Source organism: Martes martes (assembly GCF_963455335.1).
Source record: "Martes martes genome assembly, chromosome: 18".
Lineage (NCBI taxonomy): Eukaryota > Metazoa > Chordata > Mammalia > Carnivora > Mustelidae > Martes > Martes martes.
Window position 1 is genome coordinate 28,876,468 of NC_137906.1, and position 16,283 is coordinate 28,892,750.

Below are 16,283 nucleotides of genomic sequence, written 5' to 3' on the forward strand. Positions count from 1 at the left end.
TTAAAATGGATTACTTCACCTTTGGAAGTATAAACAGATATATTACTGGTTTAAAGATAACTTCTGTAAGATATCACATGGCATTAGGAATATTAATATTTCAAGGTGTGAAGCACCTTAGAGATGGGGGTGTTGATCTTTTTGTCACATACAGCCCTTCGGATTCACATGACTGATCTTCCCGGGTGTGTAGCTTCTCCCAAAGACAGAGCCAGATGTGACCCACACACTAGTTCTGCAGGGGAGGGAGGGTCCCCAACAACTCATGGTCTCCTAGTCTTGCGTTACAGGATGATACTGTGTATGACGGGGCTGACGGCTGGTTAGGATGGCAAGCTCCCAGGGTGCTGTCACCCCCTCCCAGAATCTTTTATACCACGTCTCAAAACACGTGTGAGGGCATCAGTGAGGAGGATACCCTTTGAGGGATCAGACGCTTTTCTGAATTTAGTCAACAAGGAGCAAACTTCCGTCCCGTCTTTTCCACTGATATTATCCATCCACTCATGATCTTCGGGGCACGGCAATTTCAGGGGGGCCAACCTAAGACTGGGGAATGGCTTCCCACGCTCATCACACAGGGGTGGGGGGGGGGTGATCCCCCCTCAGCCGAGAATCAGGACACAAAAATACTGGCTGAGTCTGCCCATCCCGGGCGATCTTACATCATCAGGACAACAGCGAATGGGTAGTTTCGGCAGCGTTTCCTGACGCCAGGACAACGTGGTCCCGGCCCTCACTCAACGCTTGGAGCTACAGCGCTCCCGCCTGCTCTCAGGGGTCACTGCGTCCTGTCCCCCTGCCCAGTCGTGAGGGCCGGAGCCTGGCTTTACACCCTCCTCCTCCAGGAACGAGGGCGGAGTTCTCAGGCCTCCACCTGCCCCCGCGGGGCCTCGCGCGCCCACCTGTTGGCCACGATGCTGGGGTAATAGGCCTTCTGGTTCTCGTCCACCTTCAGGTCGCTCTGGCGGATGAAGCGCTCCTGCTCCTCGAAGGCGCGGATGACGCTGACGCCCAGCAGGGTCTCGTTGAAGTGGGAGTACACCGGGGAGCGGCTCACCGACTCCAGGCGCTTCAGCTGCCGCGACGAGGCCACGTAGAACCTCTGGGGGAAGAGAACGGACCGGGCAGTGGGCAAAGCCCCTCCCACGCTGCCGGGTCCCCGGAGCTGCGCTGGAGAAAACCTGGACCTGCACGATACCTCCGGGAGGTGACATGTGGGAGGCGGGGTGCTCGCCGCATGCACAGAGGTGACAGTGACAGCAGCTAACGCTCAGGGAGAGGCCACCCTCCTGGCACAGTTGTTTTTAATTTTTTTTTCAAAGATTTTATTTATTTGTGAGAGAGAGAGCCCACATGCTGGGGCAGAGGGAGAGGGAGAAGCAGGCTTCCCGCTGAGCAGGGAGTCTGCCTCGGACTCGATCCCAGGACCCTGAGATCGTGACCTGAGCCGAAGGCAGACACTTCACCGACAGAGCCAGCCAGACGCCGCAATCCTAGCACAGTTCCAAGTAGTTCCAGACATCAGCTCATGGGACTCGGACCAGAAATCCAGCAGGCGCTCATTCCTGCTGATGCTCAGTAAACCAGAAAGCAGCTCGCTACGCTCTCCCCTGGGGTCACACGGCTACCAGCGGCCGAGCTGGGGTCTGGCCTCAAGAGAGCCCGGCTGTGAGGCGCGACAGCCTGCCTGACGCCGCTCACCTCGGGGACTGGATGGCCCCAGTGGTGTGGCTTTGGGTACACGTTTGGAGGACATCCAGGCCTCCACCTGACCCCGTGGGCAGACGCCCATCGGCTCTGCTCCTGCCCTAACCAGGGCAGACGGACAGAAGCAACTCGCCCCCTGGAAGCTTCAAGGAGCCACGCACGGAGCGCGGCCTGGTCCTTCGAGGACACTGAGTTCTCGTGGCCTTGGTCTGCCTGTCGGTACACACAGACCGGGGTCCCCGTTCCAGAGGTGCTCAGGATCTCACGTAAATGCAGCCGCCCCACAAGCAGCAGAGCCAGACAGCTGAGCCAGACCCAGAAACACAGGGTGGCCAGGGACACGGCCTCCCTGCCTCCTGGGGCCGCTCTGGGGTGGAGACCTTCCACAGAGAGCAGGAAACCTGTGTGGGGGCTCTGAGGTCAGCAGCTTCCTTCCTGATGGCAGCGCACACGGTAACTGGCACCCACACCTGGGCGGTCTTCGGGGCCCCGGCAACTCTGTCGGCTAACCTAGGCCCACGCCAGCCCGGGCGGTCCCAGGACGGTGGTGGCTCTGCCATCCTCTGAGGACAGGTCAGGTGACAGCTCACTGCCATGAACCAACTCCGGACGCCTTGGCCCTGCGGGATCTGCCCCGTGACCATCAGCCGTGACGCCTCCTCCCTCTGGCTTTCTTTCTCAACATCCCGGATGGGAATCATTCCCAAGAGTCTTCCCTGTTCAACTTACCCCACTTCTCCTGTGCTCAGAATTTTTACGACAGAAAGCAACGCTGAGATGTATTTGTGTTTAAACTCAGTTTTTAAAAAAAGAACAACGGTTAGCTTCCCTTTTAAACTCCATTCCAGGAGACGTAATTCACGCCCCAGACTCACCTCACTCTTTCAGAGACCAAGGGCCCGGTGCTCGTGGGTAGGAGGTACGCCCGACACGACCCTGTCTGAGCCACGCGGTGCACTGGGAGCTAAGCTATCGGACCTGTGGCCGGGAGGTTTTCATGGACGCCAAAACAGCTCACAAACCAGAAATGTCTCCTTCAGGCAACAAGGAAGCCCCAACACAATTCCACATTGTCCTACCTCTTGCATCACCTTTATATAAAAATGACTTGCTTCTGAATTAAAACAGTAATGGATACCCATTTAAACATTGGGGAGGGGATGATACAGATAGATTAAATAAAAATTAAATTACCGGGGTGCCTGGGTGGTGCAGCCAGTTAAGTATGCAACTCTTGGTTTCGACTCAGGTCATGATCTTGGGGTCATGGGATCGAGCCCTATATATTGGGCTCTGTGCTCAAGGCAGAATCTGGTTGGGACTCTCTCTCCCTCTCCCTGAGCCCTTCCCTCCCGGTCTCCCTCTCTCTCTAAAATAAACAGATAAATCTGTTATTTTTTTTTAATATTTTATTTATTTATTTGACAGAGATCACAAGTAGGCAGAGAGGCAGGCAGGGAGACGGGGAAGCAGGCTCTCCGATGAGCAGAGAGCCCAATGCGGGGCTCGATCCCAGGACCCTGGAATCATGACCTGAGCTGAAGGCAGAGGCTTTAACCCACTGAGCCACCCAGGCACCCCCAGATAAATCTGTTTTTAAAAATTGTATTACATCTGGGGCGCCTGGGTGGCTCAGTGGGTTAAAGCCTCTGCCTTCGGCTCAGGTCATGATCTCAGGGTCTGGGATCGAGCCCCGTATCAGGCTCTCTGCTCAGCTGGGAGCCTGCTTCCCTTCCCCTCTCTCTGCCTGCCTCTCTGCCTACTTGTGATCTCTGTCAAATAAATAAATAAAATCTTTTAAAAAATTTGTATTAAATCCGTTACTCTGAGATTTATTCCAATCTCACTGTAAAACCTTTAGATCTAGGGGCGCCTGGGTGGCTCAGTGGGTTAAAGCCTCTGCCTTCAGCTCAGGTCATGATTCCAGGGTCCTGGGATCGAGCCCCACATTGGGCTCTCTGCTCATCGGAGAGCCTGCTTCCCACTCTCTGCTTGCCTCTCTGCCTACTTGTGATCTCTGTCAAACAAATACATAAAATCTTAAAAAACAAAACAAAAACAAAAAACCTTTAGATCTTTTCTGATGAGAGAGAGAGAACATATATATATCTAAAACCCACTTTTTCCTCAAGATACAACATACATTTACATTACACTGGAAAATGCAACCAAATCTCCAAGGCTTGATAAATTTTGTTATTTATTTACACCTGCACACCCATTACCTGACCAAAATCTACAACATCTCTAGCACCCCAGAAAGTTCTTGTGACTTCTGGGTCAAAAACCCCAAGCTGTTTCTCGTTTGGGGCTATCATGAACCAAGATGCTAAAAATATTCTAGCATCTTTTTTCTGGATGCATTCTCATTTCTTTTGCATATACATTAAGAAGAGAGGACTGCTGGGTTGTAGAGTAAGGATATATTTAGTTAAAAGCCATTAAAGAAAACCACACTCGGGGCACCTGGGTGGCTCAGGTGGTTAAGCGCCCAACTCTTGGTTTCGGCTCAGGTCACAATCTCGGGGTTACAGGACTGAGCCCCACGTCAGGCTCCGTGCTCAATACAGAGTTTGCTTCAGACTCTCTCTCTCCCTCTGTATCTGCCCCTCCCCGCCACTCGCACACACACTCTCAAAGATACACGAATCTTTAAAAAAAAAAATAAAGAAAATAAAAAAATTCTTTCATAATCCCAGCCCTTAGAGACACGATGTTTTCCTTTTGCCGTTTCCCTTTCCAGCCGTCACACGTGCTCTATGCCTGCTTAGTTGTAATGACAGGGCATATACAACAGGATCCTTTGCTGAACTGTCCTTGTTGTTTAAAAATAATACCAGCGGTATCCCAACAGCATCTCCCTCATCGTCCCGCTAACGGATAGCAGATCCCGGCACAGAATGGCTCCACAGGGGCTCAAAGTCCTGCTGCTGGCAGCTGTGTGAGCTGCTATGAATGCAGCATGTGGCCCGTTTGGTTCTTCTGAACTGGCTCCCTCAGGGAAATGCACGGCGAGGGTATGAACACGGGTCCCATTTTTGGCAAATGCAGCAGGACGAAGTTTCTAAAAAAGCTGGCACCAATTTAAAGAGAACACAACGAGGGCGCGAGAACCAGACTTGCCCGCTGTGGTTCCACCTGCGTTTCTGCTCCCCGACCACTGGGCCGCAGCGTGGTGGAGTGCGGGGGCAAGGAGGGCTGGACCAACGCCTCCGGACCCGGACCCGGCACGAGCAGCCACAGTGCAGCCTGAATACGGAGCGCTTCGCGGTTCTCACTCCTCCTCCAGGCTGCAGTCATTAGGCTCCCATCTAAACCACTGACCCACTGACAACTGTGCTGCTGTTAAGCTTTTCAGGGCAAAAAGGGGCAGTGCAGCATTGTGGTTACCAACACAACAGAGAGACGTGAGTTCGCACTCCCAGCTCTGCCACCAGGCCCTCGACACACTCACCTACAGCTGCAAGCACCGTTTATGCTGCAATAACCTAAGGGACCACAAGCACTCGGCGGTCACATGCTCCCTTGCTCTGTTCCCTTTCCTTGGTCTTGTTTTCTGAACTACAGATTGATGGCTGGAGCTTCAGCAGCTGCCTTGGGCCAGGAGATCAACTTAAGAATGAAGGCTTATGTGAGGACGGGAGAACAAAAAAAAAGCAGTGATATTAACAGTCCAGGATAGTAAGAGACTTGCGGAACTGCTGCACCAGCCCTGAACGGCCCACTTCTACATTTCTACCGGGAGAGAAAAAGACAGATGTCTATCCTGTTTAAGGTGCTGTTGTTCACATCTCCACTTTCTGCAGGGGGCTTACGACCTCAAGAATTTCATAACACTCTTAATTTTAATAATCAATTTTAATAGTATCATTATTGCTATAAGCTATCATTGTTATTATTATAACTTATTATAATAAATATATATACCCCCTCTGATAAGTATTTAAAGCTGACAAAAACAAATTCAACCCTCCTCCAGGAAATCCCCAACAACTCCACAGTGGGGTCAGGTGGAGTGAGCCCTTAGCTCACACGGAAGTAGCATACACAGCAGGGCCCCTCCTGCTCCCCAAGACCTCTCACCTGGACGAAGAAGTAGATGAGGCCCAGCGGCGGGATGACGATGGCGACGATGGGCGTCGCTAGCAGGATGATGATGCAGGCGCCAATGACGTTGAACAGGGAGCCCATGAACATCTTGATGACCTGCGGGATCATCGAGTCCACCGTGTCCAGCTCCTTGGAGAAGCGGTTCACCAGGTTCCCGCTGGGGGTGCGCTCGAAGAAGCTCATGGGTGACCGGAGGACATTGTGTAGCAGGTCTAGGTGCAGGCGGCGGGAAGCGAAGACCCCCCCGATGGACACCACCATGGAGTAGCCGAACACCGAGACACCTACAAATACTCTCACGGTAAATACCGCGATGGGACACGGGCCGAGCGGGGGGGCGGGGAGGAGTGGCTGTACGGACTCAAGAGGCCCTCTAAGAATGACAACAATGATGAGGAGGACAGTAGTGGCTACTGTTTACTGAGGACTCACTATAGATTATACACTACGCAGGAGTTTTGCATGAATCTACTTCTCACACTGACTCTATGTAAAGCCTCTTAGCACCCATTTTATGGAGCACACTCAAGGTCAGACAGGTGAACTCCTTTGCCCTCGACAGAGTCAGCCAACCAGCAGCAAGCAGAGCTGCGGTTCCGATCCAGGCAGCCGCTCCAAGGTCATGCTCATATTCCGTGTCCCACACTCCTCCAGGCCAGTGCCATGCAACAGAACTTTCTGTGATGTATTTCTAAAATGGGGGTCTCGGCCCCGGTCTGCAAAAACCCATGGAAGTGTTCAGAACATAAGCAGACACTGAGGAAGGGCTCACAGCGGCTGTCACTATTAACGCTGCTGTGTTTGGCGACCTTCATGGGCCCACAGGAAGGGTAAACAGGGTTTCTCAACTTCGTCACTGCTGACATTCGAGGCCAGATCATCCTCTGTTATGGGGGCTGTGCTGTGCACGGCGGGCCACCCGGCGACATCCCTGGCCTCTGCATGCCAGGAACACCACCCCCAATCAAAGCTGTGACGGCTCTAAGGACCTCCAGACGTGGCTAGATGTCCCTGTGGGACAGCACAGTCTGCACCAAGAACCACTAGCATGACCCAATTCCCACCCCTAGAAGGCACAGAGAAGCCCACAAATTAGAGTCTACAGAAGCCCCATCACCCTCGCAGAGCAATAAGGGGCAAGGGCCCTTCCTTGCTCGCCAATGCTCCGGGGCGGGGGGGGGGGGGCTGCCGTTCTCAATTTTGCTCATCTGTGAAATGGACACGTCGAGAGCTTCTCTCCATCTCCTAGGGGCCCGTGAAACAAAGCATTCAAGAAATATTCACTCTGTAAGTATCTGAGTGTCTACTAAGGGACAGGTACTGTTCACATGGGTTTGGCTTAGTTTGGGGGGTCCAGAAAACACGCACAAACGGGGAGACATGGAAGAAACCGTTCCAAGTGCCCAAATTGGGCAGGGGAGGGGCCCCCACCTTGTGAAATGCCCAGGGCTCCATAGACGCTCAGCCGGACTTTAGTGTGCTCCTGGGTCCCGTTGACGATGGGGTCATCGGTCCAGAGGCTGAGCCAGTAGTTAGAGGCCAGAGCAGCAACGTGGTTACACAGGAAAAGGAAGATGCTCAGAAAGGAGATGAAAAGTCCGATCGCCTTCATGTAGTCCCAGTACACGGACAGCTTGACCTGCAGAGCAGGGGAGAGGAGGCTTCTGCAGGTCCTCCCGCCACCGCACCCCGAGGGCAGGCACTCCAGCAGCAGCTGGGCCATCTTGTCCCCCACACCCTCCGCCTACGCTCATGCTCATGGCACATCCCCCTTAGTTACTTGACAAAGTCAGCAAGAAATAAAGTCAAGGTCTCTGCCCATATGGAGCTCCCAGTCAAAGGGCAAGACAGGCTTTCAGTGACCAGATCAACGCATAATTACAGAGCAGGGCTGGTGCCGTGCAGGATTCCACACACATCCAGGCAGATCCAAGAGAAGCATCCTGACCTCTCGAGTTCCTGTGCCACCTCTCAGGGGTGGCTTGTTTCCGTGTGTACTTATTCTTCCTTTAAAAATTCTGTTCCCTATTTTTTTTTTTTAAAACATACCACATGCATTTTTAAAAATAAACTTGGGATCGTTACCATAAATGGAAAATTACTGACACGTGCCCAAAATAGAGGACTGTAAGACACATACAACAAAACAAGAGCTTGAAACCAATTCTCCCGGTGACAGAGAGAAGCTGGCGATTTCTTAGCACGATGGACTTGAACACCGTGTCCCTCCAAGTTTGCCGTGTTGGGTCTCTAACCTCTGGTGTGATGTACGCAGAGGAGGGGCTGGTGGGAAGCAGTCAGATCGTGAGGATGGAGCCCTCACAGTGGGATCAGTGCCTTTAACAAAGGGGCTCCGGAGAGCTCCCTCACCCCTTCATGACACTGAGGACATGGGCAGCAGACGGCGGTCCCTGAGGATCCCTCGGAGCGAGCCCTCGCAGGGTGCCACACATGCCGGCCAGCCTCCAGGAAGTGTGGGCAATAAAAGCGGGTTGCTTCTGAGCCCCCCAGCTCATGCACTTCTGTTAGAGCAGCCCCAATGGACTGAGACATGCAAGAAAGATAAACGGGCACCAAACTCAGACTTTCTCACATTGGAATCATTAGGGCTACAAGAGAAACGGAAGCAAACGAATCCCACCACACACACGTACGTGTGCGCACACACACAGTCACAGGAGGTGAAGTGACGGAGGTGCTATCTCCCAGAGAACTTCATCTGATCTACAACTTCCTGCACCATGGGAAGACGTGATATAAAGCACCCGGGTCACCCAGAGCCAAGAGAAGCCCCCAGCCACTCGGAGGAGGTGGCGGTCAGTACGGCAGAGGCTCCAAACGCCAGCCCTGGAGTCAGACCGCCAGGGTTCCCATTCTAGCTCTGCTGTCCCTTGACTGTGACCTTGGGCAAGTCATCTAGGCTCTGCTGCCTGTTTCCAGCACTAGAAAATAGCACTTGCACGGGCTCGTGGAGAGACAAGATGCAACATCGACGAAGCGTTCTGCAAGGACCTGGTGTGCAGTGACGCGGGCCACAGCCCTCACAGGGGCAGCCGGCCCTCACCTGCCCTGTTTGCGCCTTGTCTGCCTCCACCAGCTTCCACGCGTCCTCCTTCTTGGCCCCGGCTTTCTGCAGCTCAGCCGTGCTGGTGTGGTGGCGGCTAACGTCCCCGCTGTAGGAGGAGGAGTTGCTGAGTTGTCTGGGGAAACCAAGGCACACGGGGGTCATCAGCTTTACACAGATCAAGACACATTATCACAGATCACATGGCCCCAAGCTCTCTTTGAAGACCTCCTCGAGCCAGTCCCTTCGCCTGGGGATTTGTAACCCTGGCGAATGACACGGGGGGATGGGTGTGTGCTATGTGCACATGTGTGGGCACACGTGCAGGAACACCCTCTCTCGGCCACTGTTCAGACCCACAAGGGCAAAGGGACGGGGTGTGACGTCCATCCTGCTTGCTAACGCTCCCTTTCGCCTCCTTGGTTTGCATGTGTCGATGAAGCAAGCTCGCAGGCTGGAGGCCCAGGATGCTGGGAACAGGGAGCTCCAGTTAGGAAGTGAGGACGGTAATACAGGCCCCAAGGAATGGAATCCTGCCAACAGCCATGTAAACTTCGAAGCGGATCCCTCCCCAGCCCTGTCTTCAGATGAGACCCCAGCCTGGCAGACACCGGCTGCGGCTTGTGCGAGGCCCAGAGTGGAGAAGCCAGCTGAGCCATACCCAGACTTCCCAAGCCACGGACTTTGAAGTCATCTGTTACATAGCGACAGATATGCTCAGTGCTCCCTGTGCTTGTGCTCAGTACACCCACGGTTCTGCCCAGCGAGCCTCCCACCGTCACCTGCCCCTAGGTCCCAGGACCACTTGGAGGTGCTGTCTTGTCTCCGTTTTCCTAGCAAATTCTCAGAGGGCAGCAACCATGACTGATCACACTGGCCGCCTGCCTGAATCCCGGCAGTGCTCCTGCACGCCCTGGGCGAGACCCTATTCTACGTGATTCACACATACACCCAGCTCACCACTTTGACAGGTGCACCAACAGAGGGGGAAATATTTCCACCTATCCCATACGATAAAAACCAGAGTCGGGGTGCCCGATCCTTGGTTTCAGCTGAGGTCATGATCTCAGGGTACTGAGATCGAGCCCCACATCGGGCTCTGCACTAAGTGCAAGGTTTGCTTGAGATCCTCTCCCTCTGCCCCACTAGCACTCTCTCTAATAAATAAAATCTTAAAAAAAAAAAAATCAGATTCTAGGAGGGTACCATGGGCAGTGTTCTAAAGGGCAGAGCTGCTCACGCCAGTTTCATCTGGGTTCATCCCCAGCCTCATTTCTGTGAAACCTCCTGACACCAGGGAAGTAACTGCAGCAGCCCCTGCTCATGCAATAATGTGAGTGCTCTTTACTAGGTGCTGAGGGAGAAAAGTACCGTGCTAAGTGTGTCACATGCACTATGCATGGTGCTCCCCACCTCCAGCCCTCTGCGGTAGGCACACCACAGACCCTATCTGACAGGTAAGGAAACTTAGGCACAGAGAGGGTAAGCCACAAAGTCCACAGAAAGTTGCCCACTAAATCCTTAAAAATCTAGCTGAGAGCAACCTCCTTTAGAGCAGCAAAAGCACAGAACTTCGGAGCGCTGGCTCAGAGGAAGGGCCTGGGGTCAAGTCCAAGCTCAGTTTCCGTCTGGCTGCATGACCTGGGGAGAGCATCCATTTGCTCCCCTATCCAGTGGGTCGACAAGAGTGACCACCTGCAGGTTCAAGAGACTGCGCAGGGCTTGGCACCGTGCCGGGCTCCGAAGGGTGCGTACAGCATCATGGTCACTACTACTGTGACTATTTTGGTTCAAATGCTGGCCCTAAAGGCCTGAACACTGCAGGCCCCTCTCAATGACTTGAGCAGAGACCCACCTCTTGCAGGGACCTTGAGTGTCCCAAGTGCAGGCAGACGGTTACCTCCTGAGGCCTGTGTGAGCCGTGCCCCTGAGAAGAGCAGTGCGGCCCCCTACCCCCCTTCGGGCCCCTGAAACGTGAGGCCCCATAGCAATTTGGGAAAGGAGGCAGAAAGCCTCCCCCTTCCATGACCCCGGGGAACTCAGGCATTCTTCAGTAGGTCACACAAGCTGCTGGCACCCTTGTTCCTCTTCTCTCCCCTCAGGCAGGGGGCAGAAGCAGGGGCCTGCAGAGCCCACACCAACAGGTGTCCCTCTCTGCTCATACCTCTGCAGCTGTTTTCCTGCGACATCCGTCACCAGCATGCCGTTTTCCATCTGCTTCCCCTCCTTCCCTGGACTGCTGACACTTGTCAACCCTGGCAGGAGAGAGGAAAGGGGGAAGTTGTGGTTTCCAGAGCTGGACGCCAAGACCACAGGCATTTAAGAAAACCCGTCACTTGGATGGGACGTGGCAGATAGCCTGGCCACCAGGAAGCTCAGAAAGCAAGACATGCTTGGCTGAGGCCACAGACAGGCTCCCGGCACAGGGGCAGGAGGTCTGTAGAGCCAGCTGGCTTCCGTGGGGCAGAGACAGTGACTTGTAAGCAGCCTGAGGGTCCCAGGAGCACCGGGTGCTGGGCCCGAGTACGTGGCTATCCCAGGGGCAGGCGACAGGTGTAACACAACTCGGCTGACAGCATCAGAGCCGCACAGAACTTAGTCCAAGGGGCCAGGATACAAGGAGCCAGGTGGGGAAGAGTGCATAGCCGTCTGGTCCCCAAGCATCCCAAGCAAGGGTGATAGTCAAGTGCCCCCCAGTTTTGACAAGGGCATCAGCCAACAGGGGGGTCCCAGAGGGTACCCCGCCCTGTGTCCCAGTGCCAAGAGTTAACCCAGACCACAGGGAGGTCCAGAAGTGTGGGGTAGAGGTTACCTGCAGCACTGCTATTTCCCTCAACGGGTACAGCCGGCATCAACGCTCATCCCCATAACCTGACAGTGGCTAACACTGAATGAGTGGTGGCCCCATGCTCTGTTGAAACACATCTCCCTTCATTATTCCAGCCACTCAGGGATGCGTTATCATTACCCCAGCCTGGCCCTGATCTCACGCTGGTGCCAGGAGAGAGAAAGCCTACAGCAGAGATGTGGCGTAGGGCTCCCCAGGGCTGGCCTGGAAGAGGAGGGGAGGGTGTGCAAGGGAGAAGTCCCAGGAGGGGACGAATGCGCAGCTCTGGCAGTGACAGGGTGACTCTGGGAACACGCTCGCAGAACACGAACTGATATCAAATGCATAAAGGCAGGCTCTTTCAGATGACAGTCATGGGAAGAAACAGAAGACGGACAGCGGGGCGGGGCATCACGGGGGGTGCACAGTTGGGGGCAGGGCAAATTCGAACCGGTGATTCGCCTTCTTGGTTGTGAATGATGCAGGCACCTGTGCACCCAGGGATGCCCCTGGCCCGGCTCTGGTGTCTGCCAGACTCTGCCTGCAGGGAGGCCGGGCCCCCACGCTGAGTCACAGCGCAGTCCGGAATGGAGGACTCTCTCCCTTCCTAGCTGTATGTGGAAGGGAAGCAATAAACATCTCTGAGACTCAACTTCCACATGTGCAAAGGGCAAGTGACCACAGCGGCTCCCTTTGTAAGTGGGAGGATGAGTGAGGCCACATGTGGTGCTTGGGAAGTGACAGGCCATGGCAGGGCTTGGCACTACTCGCCTTATTAAACACGTTCTATGGATAATTCTGGCCTGTAGCCAAGATAGAGATTCATTGCTTTACACGTTTCTTTTTAACGGCAGCATCTTTTCTGCTTAAATTTAGAAAAAAAGAGAACTAAACTTCATCAAAAAGAAGAACAACAACAAGCAGGACTTTCCGTGCAGGAGCATGCGGTCCGGGCTCACTGCACTGGAGGCCCAGGCCTGGCCTTGCCCAACTCCCTCTGTGCGGGGACAGGGATGCTTGAAAACATTCCCAGAGACCTAGCCCCACGGCAGGGGCTCCAGAGAGCTCCTTGCTCCCGCCTGGCTATGCAGGCCAGCCTCTGTAAGCTGCAGGCTTCCCTCTGTTCCTCACTCAAGATGACCCATAAGGTCTGTGGGAGACCTCACAGTGGCCTCCCATAACCCCCTTTCTCCACCCAATTAGCCCACAGTATGATACACTGGTGGGGACAGCTGGAAAATTCTCCTCTGCAAGGGGAGGGACCAAGAATCCTAGAAGGCAATGGGAACATGGGTCGGTCCACCTCTCTGCCTGCCTTCTTTGCAAGGAATCAGCTCTTCCCTCTTCCTACAGTCTTGGCAGACCCAAGGTCAGCTCATCAGAGCCCCTTCCCCAGGACTATGAACCATCAGTGGCCCTGATGATTGAAGACAGTTCCGGCTGATCTGTCCTAAAGGTGTCTGATTCCCGGAGTTTCCATTTCCTGAGTCCTGCTTGTTCGGTCTGGCCTCTGATTTATGAGAGATCTGCTTCCCCTTCCAGTAAATACCCTTGTTGAAGAGGCAGGAGCCGGCTTCCGTGTCTTACAAAAGAGCCCTTTGACCCTCAGCCGCAAGCTGCTGCGGCAGGCAGGAGGGATGGGTCCGCTCCAGCGGCTGGTTCACGCCTTCACCTCCCCAGAGGGAGCCAGGGCAGCCTTCCACAGTGAAACTCTGCTAAAAGACATCCCCCACCCCCGTCCCCCCGCGTGCCCCCAGCCACCCGCAGTGAATCCATCACGCACGCATCGCCCTATCCTACTTTGGCCTGCCGGGGTCCTGACCATGCCCAGGAGGTGACAGGGGGATTGTGAGGGTCACACGGTGGGCCATTCACTGTCCACCCACTATGTGCCAAGCATTCTGCCAAAAGGATCTCCGCCAAGGCATGCTCATCACGGCCCTCTGACCCACAGAACAGTAACGCTTAGCCCAGGCCACCCAGCTGAGGAACAAGAGATCTGGGAGTTCAGACCGTCTCCACAAGTGCCCACTGCAAAGCCTGGCACATGGTAGGTGCCCAGAAGTGCTGGATGAATGGAAGGGGACAGAAATACAGATGGTCAAGGGCCTCTTTCTGAGTACGCAGCAACAGGCCCCGTCTGCCCACATCCTCCTCCTGCAAGCACAGCTACTTGTAACCCCTGGGTCACTGACCCTCCCTCGCCTCGGCCACCACTTTGCCACCTGAGAATTCACGAGATCCAGGAAAGTATTAAGAACCAAGCCAACACTCCCTCCTGGAACCGCCATTTAAGTGCCCAGAGGGGACGGATGGAGGTCCTCTCCTAACGCTGAGGAGCAGAGACGACCAAGGCACCTGCCACCCTCAGTATTCCCATCCCACGTGTGCTGGGATGATCCCAACAAGCACACTGCATGGGGCCAGCTCTTTTGCTAAAGATGATAAATGTGTTTAGACATAAGAAGATCTAGAACAATGCAGGCCAACCCTCAGGCTCTACACCTTGTTTCACAGCAGCAGAAGGAAAAAAGTCAAGTGCTACAGCCGGGCAGGGCAGGTGTGGCGGCTGGGAGACAGCACAGGCCTTGGCTCCGGCTCACAGCCTTTAGATCTTTGATGACAGATGCTGCTTATGAGAGGGGCCTGGGCTGTACACTGCCTTCTGAGCCAGACGCACATGGAGCCAAGAAAAGGGGAAGAGAAGGTGGCTTGGCACAGATGTCATCTTGGGCCCTCCCAGGCTGGGATGAGGATGCCTTCTCAGGGTTCTCACAGCCCCCCAGGCTTGCTTCCATCACTGCGTTTAGCACCACCGCACCCTTCGTTATTTGGCATATGTCTCCCCCAAGAGAGGGGAGACACCCTCAAGACTGTGAGCTCTTGAGAACAGAGTAGGTCTTACCCACTACTTTATTCTCAGCCCCAGACACATCAGATGGCCATGTGTGGTTGCACAGGATGTTCACTGTACAATCCAAGGGGAACCCTTTCACACAGTGGCTCAAGTATCAGGTTCCCCATGGCACACAGCAGGCACTCTGTATAAACCTGATATGCACATGGACAGACTAACAAATGAATGGCCAAGTGAACAAGCAGAGCTGACCTTCCAGTGCTACAACGGGCACCCCATGGGCCACCACGATGCCATCATAAGCCCACGCCCACAAAGCCAGTTTCTAAACCAACCCTGGAGAAATGGTAATATCAGTGCATATTTCCTTCCAACCTGAGTATTTACACAGCTGTGTTAATGTTCAAAGCTTACAGAGGACATGTCTTAAATAATCAAGGCATAATGTACTCGTTTGCTTATTATCACACATTATACTGAGCATCTACTATGTGCCAGGCACTCTTCTCCGGTCGTGGGGACACAGAGGTAACCAAAAAGCCCTCATGGAGCTTAAACTTCAAGGGAGAGAAAGAGAGAGAGAACACACAAAAGAATAGATCCAGAATCAGCTATCAGGCAATGCTGAGAGCTACAAAGAAAACTAAAGCAGAGGAAGGGGGAATTGAAGGGGGCAGCGGCTGAGGGATGGTAAACAACAGTTAAGTTGTTTTGTTTTTTTTTTAAAGCAAACGCCCAAAACTTGTCATCTAATAAATGTTTCTTGAGTGCTTCCAGGTACCAGGTGTGAGGCTGTCATGCCGAGAAGCCTGGCACTGTCCCCACTCTTGAACCTAGTAAGTACCACTCCCAGGTCTCCGTGTCTAGCCAGTCACTGGCCCTCAAAGCCAGCACCTCAGAGCTCGCTGTTTATTCTCAAGAAGGTTCTGGAACTCTGCTTGGGCATGGGCCAGCAGGCCAGCCTCCCTCGAGGGAAGAATCCAAGTCACCGCTTTACAGTCAACGCTTCGTTTTTGACCAAAAACGGAATTGACCGGCTGCATCACCCAGCCCGATCCACCCGCGTCGGCCCAGAAAGTTCTCCATGCTCAAGTGGAAGAAATACGGCTACTGAGGACAGCCTAAAGGAATGTGCTGTGTGGACGAAGGACTCTCAGCAGCTGTTGGGTATTTATGACAGATCCTGGTAATGGGGGGAGGTGCTTACGACCCACTGGTCAGAAAAGCAAGCGGGACTGATGGCTGAGAGCGCAGCGGGATGCTGGTCCTCTCAGGAGGGAGGCCGAGGGGGGACGGACACCGACAGCCCCTGCGGCGCGTGGGCCAGGGGACGGACAGCCTTTTTCCTGGTTCTCTGCATTGTTCTGCAGTTTCCAACTGTCTAAAGCGAGCACGGGCTGATTTTATGATCAGTAAAAAAAGAAAAAAAATCTTTCAGCAAAGATCTGAAAGACAGAGAAAATCAGTCACGAGCTTGAGAGATGAATCGAGCACAGGTCTGAGAAGTGGGCACACTGTCAGAGTAATAGTCCTTCTCCCCAGACCACAGGGAAGCACCGGGACACCGCGAGACCGGGGCATGGCAGCGTTCTCAGCCTTGGCACTACGGATGCTCTGTTTTCTGGTGGGGGCGGGGAGTGGGTGCTGTGCATGGTAGGCTGCTTAGCAGCATCTCTGGTCTCTACCCTCTACGTGCCAGCAGTCCACCCCACCCC

At 54.1% G+C, this 16,283-nt stretch overlaps 1 protein-coding gene across 1 annotated transcript in view; it reads right to left on the reverse strand.

Annotated features, from left to right (window-relative positions):
* The window catches only part of ABCC1 (ATP binding cassette subfamily C member 1 (ABCC1 blood group)), a 127,497-nt gene that overhangs the window by 10,052 nt on the left and 101,162 nt on the right, over positions 1–16,283 (reverse strand). Inside the window, exons 20-24 of the mRNA XM_080830949.1 lie at positions 11,049–11,139; positions 8,885–9,020; positions 7,252–7,459; positions 5,794–6,104; positions 906–1,105 (exon numbers count right to left, since the gene is read on the reverse strand). Coding sequence (XP_080687075.1) covers positions 906–1,105; positions 5,794–6,104; positions 7,252–7,459; positions 8,885–9,020; positions 11,049–11,139 — 946 coding nt within the window. The remainder of the gene's footprint in view (positions 1–905; positions 1,106–5,793; positions 6,105–7,251; positions 7,460–8,884; positions 9,021–11,048; positions 11,140–16,283) is intronic.